Source organism: Capra hircus, chromosome 4, assembly GCF_001704415.2.
Source record: "Capra hircus breed San Clemente chromosome 4, ASM170441v1, whole genome shotgun sequence".
NCBI classification, from domain to species: domain Eukaryota; kingdom Metazoa; phylum Chordata; class Mammalia; order Artiodactyla; family Bovidae; genus Capra; species Capra hircus.
In genome coordinates this window covers 17462058-17479499 of record NC_030811.1, presented here as the reverse complement: position 1 = coordinate 17479499, position 17442 = coordinate 17462058, and the positions used below count along the sequence as shown (strand labels likewise).

General features: G+C 38.2%; 1 protein-coding gene across 6 annotated transcripts in view; it reads left to right on the top strand.

The window, feature by feature from the left end:
• LOC102172789 (putative RNA-binding protein Luc7-like 2) overlaps positions 1 to 15589 on the top strand; it is a 55742-nt gene extending 40153 nt beyond the window's left edge. For all 6 annotated transcript variants that reach the window (XM_018046881.1, XM_018046879.1, XM_018046882.1 and 3 more), the window contains 5 exons: positions 2894 to 3070; positions 4750 to 4841; positions 7013 to 7042; positions 10239 to 10430; positions 14291 to 15589. In XM_018046881.1, coding sequence (XP_017902370.1) covers positions 2894 to 3070; positions 4750 to 4841; positions 7013 to 7042; positions 10239 to 10430; positions 14291 to 14468 — 669 coding nt within the window. In that variant the 3' untranslated portion in view covers positions 14469 to 15589. The remainder of the gene's footprint in view (positions 1 to 2893; positions 3071 to 4749; positions 4842 to 7012; positions 7043 to 10238; positions 10431 to 14290) is intronic.

The following is a 17442-nucleotide window of genomic DNA, read 5'->3' as shown; positions in this document are numbered from 1 at the left end:
AAGAGATTGTGAGACTACATTTACAACAAAAAGAAATAAGACTTAACTGTGTACTAGCTGCAGGAAACCCACTCTAAATACAGAGACACAAATTAAAGGTTATAGGCTGGGAAAAAATGTACCAAGTAGCCATTCTAGGTAGTTTTAATTTCTTAATATTAGGATTTTTTAAAATGTAGTTAATGTCAGTCCAGAAAATAAAGTTTGTGGTACCACCATGGCCTCTAAGCCAAAAGCCTTTGATTTCTCCCTAGGTAGAAAGAGGAGGAATAATATGGCACAAAAATTGAGTTGACCTGTCTTGTGCTTTTGGTTTTTCTTTTTACAAATATTTTATTTTGAAATATTTTAAGAAAAGTTAAAATATCGGGTGAAGAATTCTCCCGTATCCTTCACAGACTCTTCAAATGTTAACATATTACCACATTAGCTTTATCATTCTCTTCCTACATCACTATGTGTGTGTATTTGAAGTGTTTGACAATAAGTTATAAAAATGATGCCTCTTTATCCCTAAATGCTTCAGTGTGTATTTCATAAAAATAAAGACATCTTACTATATAACCACAGTACAGTTGTCTGAATCATGGAATAATATTGTTACAATACTGTTAATCTGAAGACTTTGTTCAGATTTTACCATTTGTCCCAATAATGTTCATTTTCAGAAAAGAAAAAGATTTTTTGTTTAAGATCCAGTCCAGGATCATGTCGTAGCCTATCAAAGGCATGTGTCAGTGGTTTGTTTACATGTATACCTATATCTCCTCCCTCTAGAGCCTCCCTCCCCCACCCACCCCTTGAGGTCATCACAGGACACTGTGCTATACAGGAGCTTCCCACTAGCTGTCTGTTTTACACACGGTAATATGTGGTTTTGTTGCTAAGTCATGTCTTGCAAGTCCATGGACTGTAGCCTGCCAGGCTCCTCTGTCCATGGAATTTCCCAGGCACAAATACTGGATTGGGTTGCCCTTTCCTTCTCCAGGGGATCTTTCTGGAAGAAATCAAACTTGGGTCTTCTGCACTGCAGATAGATTCTACCAACTGAACTAACAGGAAATCCCTACTAATGGGAGAAACGTCTTATTTAGGAAGAAGATATTTGCAAATGAAGCAGCAGGCAATGGATTAATCTCCAAAGTGACAAACAGCTCATGGAGCTCAATATATAAAAATAAAAAAATGGGTGGAAGACCTAAATAGACATTTCTCCCATTGCCTTTAAAAAAAAATGTTGGTATACAAAAACTGGGCCCAAAGTGGAGGCTGCATTTTATTATTTTTTTGAGGAAATTTCACTCATTTATTTTTGGCTGCATGTGGGCTTTCTTTAGTTGTGGGAAATGGGCTACTCTCTAGTCGTGGTGCAGTGGCTGCTTTTATTGCGGAGCACAGGCTCTGGAGTGCTGGCTCAGTAGTTGTGTTATGTGGGATCTTCCCAGACCAAGGATTGAACTGGTGTCTTTTGCTTTGCAAGGCGGATTCTTAAAGAACCTCCTATAGATTTTCTCCAGCAGTGTCCGTTTATATTTCCTTAGCCAAAGCTACGTGGAAACTTGGAAATGCTATGCTTTTATATGGGCATGCTGCTGCCTCAAACAAATCAGAATTCTGTCAGGAAAAAGGGTAGAGTGGATGCACAAATATACTAATGTATTATCTCCTTCAGTTCAGTTCAGTCGCTCAGTCGTGTCCGACTCTTTGCGACCCCATGAATCGCAGCACGCCAGGCCTCCCTGTCCATCACCAACTCCAGGAGTTCACTCAGACTCATGTCCATCGAGTCAGTGATGCCATCCAGCCATCTCAGCCTCGGTTGTCCCCTTCTCCTCCTGCCCCCAATCCTTCCCAGCATCAGAGTCTTTTCCAATGAGTCAACACTTCGCATGAGGTGGCCAAAGTACTGAAGTTTCAGCTTCAGCATCATTCCCTCCAAAGAACACCCAGGGCTGATCTCCTTTAGGATGGACTGGTTGGATCTCCTTGTAGTCCAAGGGACTCTCAAGAGTCTTCTCCAACACCACAGTTCAAAAGCATCAATTCTTCAGTGCTCAGCCTTCTTCACAGTCCAACTCTCACATCCATACATGACCACAGGAAAAATCATAGCCTTGACTAGATGGACCTTAGTCGGCAAAGGAATGTCTTTGCTTTTCAATATGCTATCTAGGTTGGTCATAACTTTTCTTCCAAGGAGTAAGCTTCTTTTAATTTCATGGCTGCAATCACCATCTGCAGTGATTTTGGAGCCCCCAAAAATAAAGTCTGACATTGTTTCCACTGTTTCCCCATCTGTTTCCCATGAAGTGATGGGACCAGATGCCTCCTTAGCTTAATGTAAATAAAATGATGAGTCCAAGACCTCTTAATCTCAGTAAGGCACCTTTCATCTATGTCTTATAGAGCCCCTCTGTTTGAGGCGAAGTTTTATCATTTGTAGGCCTTGTCTATATTTACATAGTGGGGAAAATGATACGTGGAAGGAAGCTGTACTAGTATGGAAGACATGCATTCCTTTTCTGCAAGCGTGGGCGACTACTTCCTTGATTCTTCACTAATGTATATTTTTGGGGTTGCTGCATCTCGTTTTTAACAAAAAAATACAGAAAACAGAACATTGAGAAAACCTTTGAAGAAAGTTATACCCTGTTTATGTTATTGTAGTTCTTGGCAAAAGATAATTTGAGGCTCTGATCTTTCATTTCTAGTGGAGAAGTCCTGAGGACAGAGGATGGGAGTAAGGGGGCGGAATCTATTTCATGACAAAATAGCCATACTTTTGTATGTTTATTAGAAGCATTTTTTTTTTTGTATGAACATAGTGAATTTTGTTTAATTGTGTGATTAGAATGCAGTTTATATGAACATGGTTTTTCTCACTTTTGTTTAGGAAGTTTATCGGAATTCTATGCCAGCTTCCAGTTTCCAACAGCAGAAACTTCGAGTCTGTGAAGTTTGCTCTGCCTATTTAGGTCTTCATGATAATGACAGACGACTGGCTGATCATTTTGGGGGTAAACTGCACCTGGGATTTATTGAAATAAGAGAGAAGCTTGAAGAATTAAAGGTATATTGATAAATTAATATCCCACACTTTATCCAGTTATAGCCACTCATTTTGTGTAGTATTTTTCTTTGATATTGAAGACTGTTCTTAACTGTGATTCTGTTAATAATTCAGATTATAGGATTTTGTGTAGAATTGTAAACGGAAATAGCAGCTTGTTTAATGGATGTCTGACAAACTTTAAAAATCCTCTTATTCTTGGTGGAGATAATATTTTGTCTTGGACATCATATTGAATCAGGTAGGAATCATACAAGCCACCTAAAATTTCCAATGATACTTTCTTTAAAAAAGACAACTGGTAATAATGTTAATATAACATTTAAAGGAAGATTTTAAAAAATGATCCAATATTTGTTTAAAATATTTTGCAGTTCACTAAATAGCAGACTTTAAAACCTCTAGTTTTATGCTTCTGCTCCCACTTCAGAAAGAACTTAAAAACCTACTTTTTTTAATGGACAGTCTGTGTCATTTAAATATATAGGCTGATGTGAGAAAGGCAACACAACTCTTACTTGTCTGCCGAACTCTTCTGAGAAGATAAGCAAAGACAGAAAAGGATATATCTAAACCACTGAAAGTAAGCATAGTCAATGGATAAAGCCAGTTTACTTTTCAGCAGTCTGATGTGGCTAGTTGTTTTCTGTCTTTTTTTTAATTGGCGCTGTTGCATTTTGTCATGAATTGAGGACTTTCTCAAAGATGGCAAACACCAGTAGTGACTTTTTGTGTAGTTATCACTGAAATTAACCCAGCATCCATAGCTGGGCATTTAAAATAATGTAGAATCAGAATCACCTAGGGATGTCTCTGTATTTTTAGTTTATTGTGAGGTCTTGTCAGTATTCTGAGTAGCTTAGATGATCTTGGGTAAGTTTTTTGAAATTAAAAAGTGAGTGTCACCATAGCAAATGATCATTGGCCTCAAAGATAAAAATGGTACCTGCTGCTGCTGCTAAGTCACTTGACTCGTGTCCGACTCTGTGCGACCCCATAGACGGCAGCCCACCAGGCTCCCCTGTCCCTGGGATTCTCCAGGCAAGAGCACTGGAGTGGGTTGCCATTTCCTTCTCCAATGCATAAAAGTGAAAAGTGAAAGTGAAGTCGCTCAGTCTTGTCCAGCCCTCAGCGACCCCATGGACTGCAGCCTTCCAGGCTCCTCCAACCCTGGGCTTTTCCAGGCAAGAGTACTGGAGTGGGGTGCCATTGCCTTCTCCAAAATGGTACCTGATTGGGTGCCAAATACAAACCTAGAAGCAGAACTGTTGAGTGTTTCACTGGTATTTTTTAAAGTAGTAGCATCAGGATTGTAACCAGAAGTCAACAGAAGACATTTCTGTGTTGGAAATCATAGGGCATGGAAATAGTGATTTATAATGATTGATTTTTTAAATCATTTTTAAAGAATTTAGAAGATATAAGAGGAGAAAAATCATATAAAAGTGATTTTGAAATATTAAGGAGGCATGGAGAAATATGAAATTTTATATCAAAGGGAAGAAAGATTTTGGAAACCAGACTTGTAAGCTTAGTGATTAAACCTGACAAAACTTCAAATTGAATTGGTATTAAAAAGTTTTGCTATTAGATATGGTAAAATTGAGGATAATGCTAAGAATGAGCCCGGTAAATAATGCTTCTCGTTTAATATTATTTGAACTGTCCTTGTGTTTAAGAGAGTTGTAGCTGAGAAGCAGGAGAAAAGAAACCAGGAGCGCCTGAAGAGAAGAGAAGAAAGGGAGAGAGAAGAAAGGGAGAAGCTGAGGAGGTATGGCGTGATCACTGGAGTGGTCCAGGGGTCTAAAAAAGATGTGATGGCACATAAGATTTTAGACATCAGTAAATCTGGACTTGGGAAGTTTCTGTTTACTCTTAAAAATACTACCATTTGAAACAGTGTTTATTCAAGTATAGTAACTAAAGACTGTTTAAGTCCAGGAAATTTCCTTCAAAATGTATGTAAGAGGGAGTCAAGAGCACCTCACATCTTTAGTAAGATTTATAACAAGGCCCATTTCTAGCCCTTTGATTACCATAATAGTCTCACTTTGTGCCAGACTGGCACAGAACTAATTTATGGTACATACTTATTGACAGAAGGGCTGGGTGTTGGTTGTTTTTTTTTTAATCTGTTTCACTGATTATTTTACATGCTACTTCGATTCTGTATTTCTTCAATTTAGGAGCTATAAACTGTTAAAACTTGTATTAATTTAATAATAGCTAAATGTGCATAGTTCTTTTTATATTGGTGTATTAGTTGATAAAATCAGGATTCTTCATATTTAGAACATGTGCATGTTCTGGATCATTGTTACCCATTGGCAGTATGTTGTGTGACCTTCAACAATTTTCAGATGGAGGGAAAAGATTTACCTATCATTCTAACTTACAGTGTTTCCTTAATGCTATTATATTTCTCTGAAATTTAAATAGCTTCTCTTTAGTAGATGTCCCTAAGTTAATTAAAACCCTTGATAATATGTGACTCGGCTGTGTCAACTTCCTCCAAGCTTTGAGCATGTTACATGCAACCTATTTCAAGACACTTAAACTGACTTCATTTTTGTTACATGGCTTGTAACAGGTAATCTTTTTGCACTGTGATGACAAAAATGAAACAAAGCTATATATGGACATGTTCCTGTTTAGAGGAAGTGCTTTTATTCTTCTATCAATATATTTTCTTCGTTTACTAGTAAATTTTACCTCAGAGCTTTATCTCTCTTCTCTTTTGTGTATACTAATTTTCCATGAAAGTAGCACCTAGTATTATAATATTTAAGATAATATAAATGGAATTTGAATCTCAGTTTAAGTTAAAATGCAACAGAATATACTGCCACTAATACAAATAATACATCTGAGATGATAGCCAAATAAGAAAGAGAATTCTTTGCAGGACTACATTTTCACATCTATCAGAGGTGAAAGTACATCACATCTTACTCTTTTAATGCCATATTTCTTTTAATATTGGTTATGAAATGTTAACACTATTTCAGAAATGTTTAAAAAAATTTTTTTTTAACTATCTGTGAACTTGAAAGACCCTAATTATGGAAGATGAGGAAATTACCAGTAAGTATAAAATTACACACAAAATGGGGTTCCAACAATGGTGTTGAAAGGATAATGATGGAAATTATCATCACTTTACTGGATGCTTACTGTGTGCCAGCTGCTGTGCTAATAGGGCTTGCTATATTTATTTGTCTATTACTTAAAAGCTCCCAGTGAATTTTTTATTACTATTCCTCTTTTTCAAATGGCAGACTAAGCTGTGGGAAGATATATAATCTGCCCAGGCCACACAGATAGTGAGTGATGGAAACAGTTATGGCTTATATGAGGCTCAATCTACATTCATGTTCCAACGAAGCTATATACACTTCACCAAAAATAACCCTTTGACTTCCTGGTAACCGTAATACTTGCTCTTACTATCTGTTGAGCTTTAATTGTGTGCTGGGCATCATGAAGAGCACTTTATATCAGAGAATTGTGTGTCATATTAAGAAACATTGTAAGATTGAATTGAGTGTTCTAGGGGTTATTGTATGAGGTGAGAATTCCAGAGTATGTGTCCCTCAGAAGTTGTATTCTGTTTCAAGAGGGAAAGACGAAATGACAGATGTAAATAACAAAGAATTCTTTCCAGGTTGGGAGGTGGTTTTTGGAGAATTGGTGAATTGCATTGTGTTTTAAGTCTTCTAGGAGCGTATTCTAAGAGCCAGGTAGCCTAGTAAAGGGGTGTGCCAGAGTGGGAAAGTCTGTAAAATTTGTGGTGCTTTTTGGGAAAATTTGTGTATACACACATGTGCCTTGTATTAATAAAGTTAATATAAAAATTAGAAATGGGAATGTAATTTTAATAGCACATTGTACCTTTTCTTCCTTATTATAGTTATTTTTCTAAAAATAGAATTCTTTTTTTAGGTCTCGATCACATAGCAAGAATCCTAAAAGGTAGGTATTATACAAGATAAATGGTGAAGCTGTGTTTTCTGAGGGTAATGAATGAGAATTTATTAGTTCTCTTAATTCTTTTGTAGTGCATATTTGAGCAGTGTCATTTGAGAAGAAGTTGGTCAGAAGATACTCATGAGCTACAGTTTAGTTTTATTAGAGTAAATTATATACAGTGCCCTGAAGTTACAGAGAAAACTAAAAATATTTCAGAATATTTCATTAAAATCTTGTTTAGAAGCTCAGAGTATACATGTGACAAGATTTACTTTTTAAAAATCAGTTTGGGTGGTACATCTAAGAAACATATTCTAGGAGATTGTTCAAAATACAAATAAATAGTTGAATGTTTTGAATGAGGGAATCCATGGTGAGTTTATTAAGGGAAACGAAGATGTTTAGTTTGCACCCAAGCTAGACTTGGGTTTTATTGCTTCTCCCTTTGTGCAGGGATCACATAAAGCTTGGATGGGGCATGTTACATCCTTAAAAGAGGAGGAGGAGAAGACTTAATTTTGATCTTTGGCCCTAGTATTGATGGACTTTCTGAAGCTTTTTTCCCAAATTCTTCTATTGCTCTACTCAAATCACATCTTTTTGAAACCTTCTATGTATTCTTGACTCTAAAGAATAAGATCATTTGCTGTTATGAAAGCAAAACCTTGTGTTTCTACTAAGTATCCCTTAGTACTCTTCAGTACTTTTTTTAGTACTAAGTACTACTGGGTACTTTTTTTTGGTGGCGGGGAGAGGGTTCCCTTGTAGCTCAGTTGGTAAAGAATCTGCCTGAAGTGCAAGAGACCTGGGTTTGATCCCTGGGTCAGGAATTTCCCCTGGAGAAGAAAATGGCAACCCACTCCAGTATCCTTGCCTGGAAAATCTCATGGACAGAGGAGCCTGGTGGGCTGCAGTCCATGGGGTCGCAAAGAGTTGGGCACGACTGAGCGACTAACACTTACTTAGTACTTTTTAGCATCTTTCAGTGGTATTTCTGCTTAAAACACTAAAAAACTAAGACGTTAGTCAGGACCAGTTGTATCAGCTAATTTATATGATTGTGGGTTTCTCAATCCAGAATGAGAAGTAGAAATATTAAATGATGATGATTTTTTACTGATTGGTTACTGCAGGCTTGTCCCTTTGTTGGAGAGAAATTTAAACTCTTTGTACATAGAACATCCTTAGATATTCAGGCTAGAAATTTAATTTCTACTACCCTAGTCTAAGCCACTTTTTACCTCACTATTTACAGTAGCCTCTTAACGAGTCTCTTAAATTTATATTCATGTCCACGTCCCTTTTTGGCCTCAATCTGTTATTTTACATATTAGCCAAAATGAATTCTTTAAAAAGTGGACTAAAGCAAATCAGCTGTGTCTTCAAACCTTCTAAAGTTATTCCCATTTCACTCAGAGGAGAAGTTGAAATCCTCACCATGGTTTTTAAGTAGAGTGATCAATCTGCCCTTGGAGAGTTACAGTTTATTTCTTGTCTCAGCATGTTTATTAATAGCTCCCTCTTTTCCTCTGTATAATTTAATACTGAAAGCATCCTGGTTTGAATGACAGAGTACTTGGTCATCCTGCTTATTAGACTCCTGGTATTACTCCCCCTTGCTAATCTCATTACAGCCAGAAGGGTTTCTTTCCTTCCTGTGAACTTTCTCCCCCTCAGGGCTTTGCACCTGTGTTCTCTCTACCTAAAGCATTCTTCTCTGTGCTCCCTCATTAGCTGATTCCCTTAGTTCATTTCATCTTTGCTTAAATGCTATTTTATAAGAAAAACTTTTCCTGCCTATTCTGTATAAAAGAGGACCGCCTGATTTCACTCTCCTTCTTTACCCTTCTGTCGTGTCCTTACTACCTGACCTATCGTTCATTTGCTGTCTGTGGAGGCCTGTTTCTGGAGTTTAAGCACCATGAGGTTAAGGACCCTGCTGTATGTGCTGCTCAGTCTCCCTAGGACCTGAACAGTGCAGTAGGCACCCAGTAAATGTTTTTACCAGACAGTTATTTTCAGGTAAAATGAAATATGCCTTGGGGAAATAATGTTACAGTACCTCAGAGTGAGTGCTAAAAGAAAATACCATTTGATAAAAACACATGGAATGGATTTTCTCTTTTCTCTGTGTTTCTTCTCAAAAATACTTAATTGTGGAAACACTGTATTCAGCTGAGATTGATACTAGACCCATAGTGGATGCCTTTCTTGCTAATGTTACGCTGAATACTTTTAAACTGTAACAAAGTAATCATTTGAAAATAACCTGAATAATGTGCTTTTTAATTTACTATAATCAGATTACGAGCAAATATTTCATTATTTACACACCATGTGATGTTTACTTATTTAAGCTTGCAGGTTGGTTTTTCAGGAAATTTTTAAGTTGTGCAACTGTCACAGACCAGTTTAAAACATTTCCATCACTCTGAACAACATTCATTCATTTCTTCCCCATTGTTCCCCAAATGTTTCATATCCTCTGTATATGTTGTCCCCACCCTGACCATATACACAATACATAAATTAGTTTTGTAACCCAATAGAGGCTACAGAAGTGTTTTTCCTTCTCTGTATGCCTACATACTTGTCAAGTACTATTATTATTTTGCAGTTTAAGTAAAGTTCTCTAAAATGATTTACACATTTAATCTTTTTCTTCTCAATAAATTATGTACTACTTGCGTAGAGAACTGTCTTAACTGTTTTGATTACACTGACAAGACACATTGTGGGCATTTAAATTTATTTTTATATTCATATAACCTTTCCAGTTCAGCGAGTTAAAACTTACCCTAAACAGTATTCTTTCTCATGTGTCTCCTCCCTTCTGTCCATGTTCACTAGGTACATACTTTGTTTCTAAAGTATACTAAAAATCATAGTTAAACCCATAGAGATTTAAAATTAAATCCATAAAGCATCTAGGTAATATAGTCCTTGGCATGTAGTAGTATTATAGATTGTTTCCTTCATTTAAAAAAAATATTCCTGATGTAAATTTATACAATGACCTGAGAACTGTTTATTTCAAAATTCTAGTATGTAATTATTTAATATACCAGCAGTTTATTTCAGTGTAGATTTAGCTGATTTGAAATAGTATTGGCATTAAGTAAGTTTCTCTTTAAAGAGTAGGCTGTAGTAAATGAGAAACTTAGTGCCAATGAAACTAAAAACTAAATATCTTTTATAGATCCAGGTCCAGGGAGCATCGCAGACATCGGTCTCGCTCCATGTCACGAGAACGGAAAAGGAGAACTCGATCCAAATCCCGGGAGAAACGCCATCGCCACAGGTCCCGCTCCAGCAGCCGTAGTCGCAGCCGCAGCCACCAGAGAAGTGGGCACAGTTCTAGAGACAGGAGCAGAGAGCGATCGAGGAGGAGGTACTGAGGTCCATAGGAGGATATGGAACTACCTTTACAGTTTAGACTTGGAATACTAGTGGTTTGAACTTGCATCTGGTAATTTGTACACATTTGTGTGTGAGTGTATAACTTTTTTTTTTTTTTCCTGATTATATGGGTAGTTCAGAAAGAATATACTTATGAGCCAGAGTAAGAAATTGGAACCAATACATGCAGAGGTTATTGCTTTTCTCTGGTTAGTGTGTCTTGGGGGAAAAGTACTTGATGGGCAAATAATTTTAGGTACCAGTACTGTGAGAGCTTCTCCAGTATATATTGGCAAATTAGGGACTCTGAGAAGTCCTTTTGTTCAGAGATGTTTGACTTACTGTTTTCTAAACTTCTTGGAGCTGGTGTACTTTTTCAGAGCAGATACATTCAGTATATTCTTGTTTATTCTGCACTATAGGTATGCAATGTTATATATACAGTTAGCTTGGCAGGGCAGGTTCAGAATTTTAAGGAAGTTAGACATCACTGGCATGAAAATTCAAAACATGCAGGGAGGGCAGACCCAGGGTTAGGTATGTTTAAGGACTTGATTAGACAAAGGACAAAAGATTAGAATGTAATGGAGCCTTTGCACTCATGGTCTGTATAGACCAAGCTCCAGAAACTTCTCAGGTCCCATCATGGCCCTTAAGCCAGGTCATTTCTATGGAACAGAAACATTTTTTTGAGTGCCTAATATCTACTAATCTCAAGCTTTCTATGGATTATTACTCTACATAAAACCTGTGATAAATTTTTAACAGCTTTCTGCAGATTCCTTTTTTTATTTTTGGCGGCTTAGCTAGCCATTCCCTGAAACTGCTCACAGACTGAGTTGGATATGATAGGCCCTTTTATTTATTTATTATTTTCTCACCTTCTTCCAAGTAGGTTCCCACCCCCTCCTCCAGCTTTATTGAGGTGTAATTGACAAAGTTGTAAGATAATTAAAGTGTACATTGTGGTGATTTGCTATACATGTACATTGTGAAAGGACTCCTCCCATCTAGTTAACACATCCATCACCTGACATATATTTTTGTTGTTTTTGGTGAGAACATTTATGTTCTACTCTTAGAAAACCAAGTAGTTCTTCTACTGCACTAGGCCTAGTAAATAAATATATATATATATATATATAAGGTAGTTGAGCAACTTTATTCAAGTGAATTAGGACATAGGACTAATATTTTGACAATAATGAGATTGACCTAAGCGCTAAACTGGAATCAGAGTAAACAGCATGGGAGGTTAGTGCTAGTGCTAAGTCGCTTCAGTTGTGTCCGACTCTATGCGACGCTATGGATTGTAGCCCGCCAGGCACCTCTGTCCATGGGATTCTCCAGGCAAGAATACTGGAGTGCGCTGCCATTTCCTTTTCCAGGGAATCTTCCCGACCCACTGATCAAACCTGCATCTCTTAAGGCAGGCAGGTTCTTTACTGCTAGCGCCACCTGGGAGTTTAGATGAGGGAAATATCAGAGTAATTTTAAAAGACAGCTTCAGGGAGTAGCCTAAAGCCTAAATAGAGTAGGTATAATTTGAATAGATAAAACCAGGTAGGAAAGAGATATTTTAGATATTACAGGCACATGCAGAGAATGAGCTGGGAATTTGTAAATTTTTAAGGGACAGAGTTGTTCATAGTGTGCTTCTAGGTCACTTATCTCATATCCTTACAACTAGGCACACAGTACAGTGCCCAGAAAAATACATTTTTAAAAATTCTCCATGAATCTTACCTACACTGTAAGTTTGAAGAATCATCTTGCTGGTTGGTAGAAGGTCTAGATAATTTCTCTTGTCACCTTGGCCCCCTGTCATTGTTTTGGTATATCTGCACTCTTAAATGTTGTCATTGGTGGTGGGGATGGCGGGTTAGGCATGAAGTCTCCCTCTTCCAGGAGCCAGTCCTTAATGTTTCCTACGTTTATGAAGATATATAGGAAATTTGACCACCATGCTACCTGACATCCCTCGTCCAATATTTTCAGCATATTGTTCATAAAGAGGATTATTTTTGTAGAAGTATTTCTTTCCTCAAGAACACTTTTAATCTTGATACTCAGATTACTGTCTCAAAGCAGTATTTTGTTTTTTGCCAAAAATGAGCAATTGCTATTGAAATCTACTTGATATAAAAGAAAATATCAAGTTATTGCTACATAGTACCAGTTTTAATTTCAAAGTAAAAATCCCAGTTAAAGGTCTTTTATGACTTGGCTTTCTTCTGCTTCGACTGTGAAGTACTGGTCTCAGTAGATTCTGTTTGCGGCCTTTCCTGGCAACAGCCACCCTTGGTAAACGAGGACCATGTGCATTTTTCTGCTGCCTGCTGTGCTCAGGTGCATACAGTGCGGACTTTAGAGTCAGGCTACTTGGATGAAAAGGGCCTTGGCCAAATTATCTAATTACCCCTCCTGTCTCTCCTTATCTACTTAGTAGAATACCTGCTTCATCAGAATTATTGGTATACTGAGTAAAAACTGCTTCTGTACAGGGCATTGTAACCTCTGGCAGAGTATTAGTTGATACTCATCTCATAGCTTGTCATCATTTCTCTGGGGCTTACCAGCAGTACATGTCCTTATTCTTAGGCAGCATCTCAGTCTTCTGTCTCCATATTCCATTCCTACAAAGACATGGGTAGGATGTGTGGAATGTGATTTAACACATCCTTTTTAAATTAAGCTTGTTAAAACCTTAATTCAGTAGAATGCTCAAAGTTGACATTTAATCTTTCAACCTTTTGGTTTAATCTTTTTAAATGATATTTCTAAAACTGCCTAGTATAGTAGTGTCTTTTCCCTTGCCTTAATAGTTGAAAGTATTACTTAATCAGGTTTCAGATCCTAATTCTGAGCACGGGTTAAGTGAGATAATTATGTAAAAGTACCGTGTCACCTGTAAAGAACCAAATAAATGTGATATGTTCCTAATTTATTCTAGATGTTGAAGGTATAGAAGATTCCATGTTAATTCTGATCCCCTAGTGTCCTTTGGTTTTCCTTCTGATTGAATCTCTGGTATGAGCTTATATTTACCTTTCTTATTGGCTGGGTATGGGAATGGAAAGGTGGTATTAAGAAACAGTCATGGTTAATTAAGATTTATTATAGTTTGATCACCTGTCTTTTATTCTGTTTTTTTTTTTCTATTGGTTGAATGAGCTAACTCAGGAGGAATAAAGCAGAATTTTAAAATAACCAATGGTTACTTAAAGCCATATCACTGAGTAGTTCTCTTATCTAAGTTGAACATTGGCAAACTGTTGCCTGCAGGCCAAATCTGGCCCACTGGCCCGTTTTTATACAGCCAGGGAGCTATGGATGATGGTTTTTATATTGCTAAGGAGTTGACAGAGGGAAGAGGAAGAATATACCACACTTACAGGACCTGCAACACCTAAAATCTTTACATCTCTGGCCAGACAGCAAAGAAAAATTAGTTCCTGACTCCTAAGTCAGTGCTTTCCATCTAATTTGGAATGTACATTCTGTTTAAAATGTTGGATAACATTTTTAAGGTATTGTCTTATATATTTTCATATTAAATACATTTGCTGTGAGCTGGAGCAGCTTCAGGGTTGCCTCTGAGATAATGAGACTGTCTTGGAAATCATTATTTTGGCTTACGGTGTTTACCCTTAGCTCTTGGTTTTTACCCGTCTCCTTATTTAGTGCCCTTACCAAATACAGTAGTGCTCTTTTCTGTCAGAAAACTGACTCCTCTTTCTTGGTTGTATTCTGTGTATCTTCAACTAATCAGTACCTTAATATTTATCCGATTCTTTCATTTGGGTTTTGGGTTTCCCAACACATTTTGCTCCTCAAATTAATATTTTTCAGATCCTCAAAAGAAAGATTCAGAGACCAAGACTTAGCATCACGTGACAGAGACAGGAATTCAAGAGACAGATCACCTCGTGACAGAGATCGAAAAGATAAGAAGCGGTCCTATGAGAGCGCTAATGGCAGATCAGAAGACAGGAGGAGCTCTGAAGAGCGCGAAGCAGGGGAGATATAATTAGCTGTGTCCATATCCTCAATCCTTAAGCTTCTTCTGGAGTTACATACTATTGTTTAGTTGACAGCTGTTCGGGCTGACACAGTGAGCAGTTCCAGACACCGATCCAGCTAGGCTAGGTGTACAGCATCTAACTCAGTCTGTACTTGTTTTCTTTGATGAAGCCTAAAACTACATCCATAGTTTCTGGTGAACCTGTAATACACTTCTGAAAGTCCAGTTTTATATAATAAGACACAGATGTCTTTATTCTTTCTAGTAGGACTGATAGTGAGTGAATTGTGTTACTTGCCTTGGGATTTTTTGAACATTTTTAAAATGCTGTCTTCCTCTCTACTCCCAAACAACAGCAACTTTGGGTATTTCTTTTTAATCCTTCTTCCTTTGACTCTATATCCCCTGACACTTCTACCCTCTAGTGGTAAGAGAAAGGGGTACAAGGAAGCAATATAACTTCTGTTCTAAGGTTCTATTCCCATTATTAATTACTAGCTGATTACAGTTCAAAACATTTATACTGGAATGTGTGCTGGAGAAATTTAAAATATGAGTTTTGTTTGTCTAACGGTGCCTATTTTAGAGTTGGAAGTTGAACAGCTGTTGCATTACATACTTTGCTTTTTTTATTGAAATTTTGAAATCAAACATGTCTTGATTTTTCTGTTCTTCTTGAATAGCTACATTCAGGATGTTTTGAGATGGGGGGTGGGGGCAGGGACTTTCATAAGCACTTGTTTTATTTTGTGTGTGTGGAGTACAAGGATGACACCCTAATTGTAAAAAAATAATAAAGTGAAAGAATCACCACCACCATCATTAAACTGTAACTTGTCTAGTAAATTGTCACTAGAGCTATTTGCGGTGGCCATTTCTATTCTGTTATTATAGTGCCTTACTGTGCAAGGCACCAAAGGAAATAAATATATACTTAACAAAGATTCAAGATGAATTGTTGCTCCACCTGGGCCCTTGCTGATTATATTCCAGCTGCTTCAGGACTGTAACAACCACTGTAGAGGAGGACCAGACCTGCAGAAGAAATTGGGTTTGTTTGTTTTGTTTTTCTTCACATTGAGCAAACTGAAATAAAAACATGGTGTAACCAGTGTAAAGAGACTTAACAATTTCTGCGTTGAAAAGTTATACATCCACTCATGTTGAAACAGTAGTTAAACTTGTGATTCTAGAAAAGCTGAGAAATATATTAAGTAATATAAGGATCTGTGAGTATAACTTAAGATCCTTTCAAGGATCACATCTCAGGTTTAGCTCTGGCACAGCTGAGAATCTTTGGAATCTTGATCCAGCACAATATGCTGTACTGATAACTGGGGGGAAGAAAGTTCTTGTCTGTTTTTCCTGTCCAAAAAAAGCTGTTAACATCCGTTATTCATTATACCTCTATTACTGGTATTCAGATTTTCCCTGGTATAAATAAGGCAATACAAAGTTGTTCTGTTTTTTCTTTAGCCATTGGAATTTGAAAATGAAAAAAAGGTCTCACCTTCAGCAGAGTTAGGGCAGGAGAGGGCTAAGAACAGAGGTTTGGTGGCAGAGGCTGACGTGGAGGGCCCGGCATGGGCCTACCAGTGGAGTGAGTGGTGCTGGGGCCAGAGGTGAGCAGGACTTGGGTAACGGGGGCAGCGGGTATTCTGAACTTCAAGGTGGGCCTCCATGTTTTCCAGGTATCAGCAGAGACCAGGATGTCACAGGTGTGGGGTCTACAAGTACACCAAGGGTCAAATCAAACCGACAGCATAACAGGGTTCTGGCTGCAAGCAAGGCATTCAAACTCGCAGAACTGGGCTCTCGGTCAAGGATTCAGCCAAGTGAGGCCTTGTAGGAGGCGCCCACACCTGAATCTGCTGATAACTGCTCTGGGAGAGGCTTCTAGGGTCACTCCTGTACCTGGGTACTGCTCACTGCTTGTAACAGAAGACCCAGCTCCAGCAGCCTTAACGCAAGATCGCTCGGAACTCGCATGGTTGAGTTCCATGTGGCAGCTCCATTCTCAGGGTAGCACCAGATAACCCAGATGAACTGTTCCCAAACCGGCTTCGTCTTGCCTGACGCACAGGGAACCAAAATGCTGAAGTGCCAAGGTTTGAGGCAAAAGAGGGTTTCTTGGCAAGTCAGTTGAGTGAGGAGGTGGGAGAACAGATCTTATCCGGCCACCCAAAGGCATCAGAGTATTGATAGGATGATGAGTTAAGAAGCAGGGCAGCATGCCCTTGCCTTGGAAGAATTGACATTGTTAAAATATCCATTCTACCCAAAGCATTATACAGGTTCAGTGTATAATCAAATTACTTATGACGCTTCTCGCAGAACTAGAACAACCCTAAAATTCATATGGAGCCATAAAAGATCAAAAGGGATGGAGAAGAAGGTTGGTGTGAAGGTTTGCTTTTTGTTTGGTTGATAGGGGGTATTTGGGGTTTTTTTTTCGGCTGCACTGGATGACTCTTGGGGTCTTAATATCACGACCAGGGAACAGACCCAGGCCCCCTGCAGTGGTAGCATGGAGTGTTAACCACTGGACCGCCAGGGAATTCCCTGTAAGCTTTTATGTAAAGAATAAATAACAAAGCCCTACTGTATAGCACAGAGAACTATATTCAGTGCCCTATGATAAACCACAATGGGTAAGTGTTAGATATGTATGTATAACCAGATCACTTTGCTATACAGCAGTAATTAACATTGTAAATCAATACTTCAATAAAAAGCAGGGAGGTGTGGGGTGCTCAGGGAAAGGTGATTGGAGAAGGTACTGGGGTCATTCTGCACTAGTGGAGCTAAGCTACAGGCCTCTGCAGGTTGGAAAGGCCACCAGGCGGGTGTCTGAGCATGCTCTGCTGGAGGGAGGGTGAGTGGGTGGTCCTAGCCAGCCTTAACCAGTTCATTTGCACCAGGTGCAGTTGAGACTCCCAAGTGCCTGGGAAATAACCCAGCCATCCATCTTAGTGTTCAG